The sequence below is a fragment of the Lolium rigidum genome, chromosome 4, assembly GCF_022539505.1.
Source record: "Lolium rigidum isolate FL_2022 chromosome 4, APGP_CSIRO_Lrig_0.1, whole genome shotgun sequence".
Taxonomy (NCBI): Eukaryota; Viridiplantae; Streptophyta; class Magnoliopsida; order Poales; family Poaceae; genus Lolium; species Lolium rigidum.
The window spans coordinates 34,827,613-34,828,733 of NC_061511.1; the positions used below are offsets into that span (position 1 = coordinate 34,827,613).

The window sequence follows — 1,121 nt, forward strand, 5'->3', positions numbered from 1 at the left end:
TATCTATATCTATTGGTGTATCGGGGAAAAATATCTCGGGCGACCACAGTAAGCACTTTAAAGATGGATATATAACTGTCTCGAAAATACCAAATGGAGCAAAAATCAACGTAACCTAAATTTAGAGGAAATAATTGCAATAATCTAATTAAACTCTAAATTAACCACGAATTGCGCGTTATTTATTATATAGCTTTCTTGGTAAAGGAAGATGAGGAGCAATATACTGCGCTACACCTACATGAGCTTTAATTTCTCACACACGACGAACTAAGAACCGAACTAGACGTGCTCGATGCGTGCAGGCATGCATGCACGCATCACTTGATGAGGTTGGTGATGGCTATGGCGATGATGGCCGTCTGCAGGCAGTCGGCGCTGTACTTGGGCAGCGGCGACGCGAGGCCGACCTTGGCGAGCCCGGCATCGCAGCGCTGCACGAGCGCCGCCACGCGCGCCACCTGCTCCTTGGCAGGCGCGCACCGACGTGACCTGAGTTCGTCGGAGGTCTTCGCGAAGGCCAGCCCCACCTGGTCGTACGCCTTCACGCACACGTCCATGGCCGCCTCGGCCTTCTTGTCGGCGGGCGGCGGGAAGAGCTTCCCGTGGGTGAGGTCGAAGATGGCGTCGTCGCCGAGGCTGATGCCGACGAGCGCCGCCGTTTTGGCCAGGCCCCAATCGTCCGCGTCCGCCGCGCCGTTGAATGCCAAGAACTGGCGCGTGCAGAACGCCACGTCCACGCGCCGGTCGCCGGCCGCCGCGACCCGGCAAGTGCTCTCGATCGTCGCGTCCGCGCCGCCCCACGCCGACACGAAGACGAGAGCCGCAGCCGCCGCGGCAAAGGCCATGGGAGAGGAGCTGGGCGCCTTGATCATCTTCTACTTGTCTGAAGATTTTACTCCGGAATCCTTGTCACTATGAGAAGTGGAAGTGATCGGAGTGCATGAGGTTTTTATATAGGGGCAGAAATTTTCAAGAGGAATATTGAGAGGAGAGGTGTCTGAGTACTGTTTGCATGGAACATGGAGAGGCCACACAAGTGTCCGGTTTGCAGCCACTAGCAGCTGACTGAGATTTGGGGTCAGTATTAGCCGCGCAACAATTCCACTCCACTAGAATAA

At 55.3% G+C, this 1,121-nt stretch overlaps 1 protein-coding gene across 1 annotated transcript; it reads right to left on the bottom strand.

The window, feature by feature from the left end:
* Positions 1-320: 320 nt before the first annotated feature.
* Positions 321-875, bottom strand: LOC124707888 (pectinesterase inhibitor 8-like). Its single transcript, XM_047239583.1, has one exon. The coding sequence runs from the start codon at positions 873-875 to the stop codon at positions 321-323; it is 555 nt and encodes a 184-aa protein (XP_047095539.1).
* Between the last annotated feature and the right edge of the window lie 246 nt (positions 876-1,121).

Bases quoted from the DNA above. Each gene is read 5' to 3' on its own strand.
- LOC124707888 (XM_047239583.1), bottom strand. From the start codon at position 875: ATGATCAAGGCGCCCAGCTCCTCTCCCATGGCCTTTGCCGCGGCGGCT.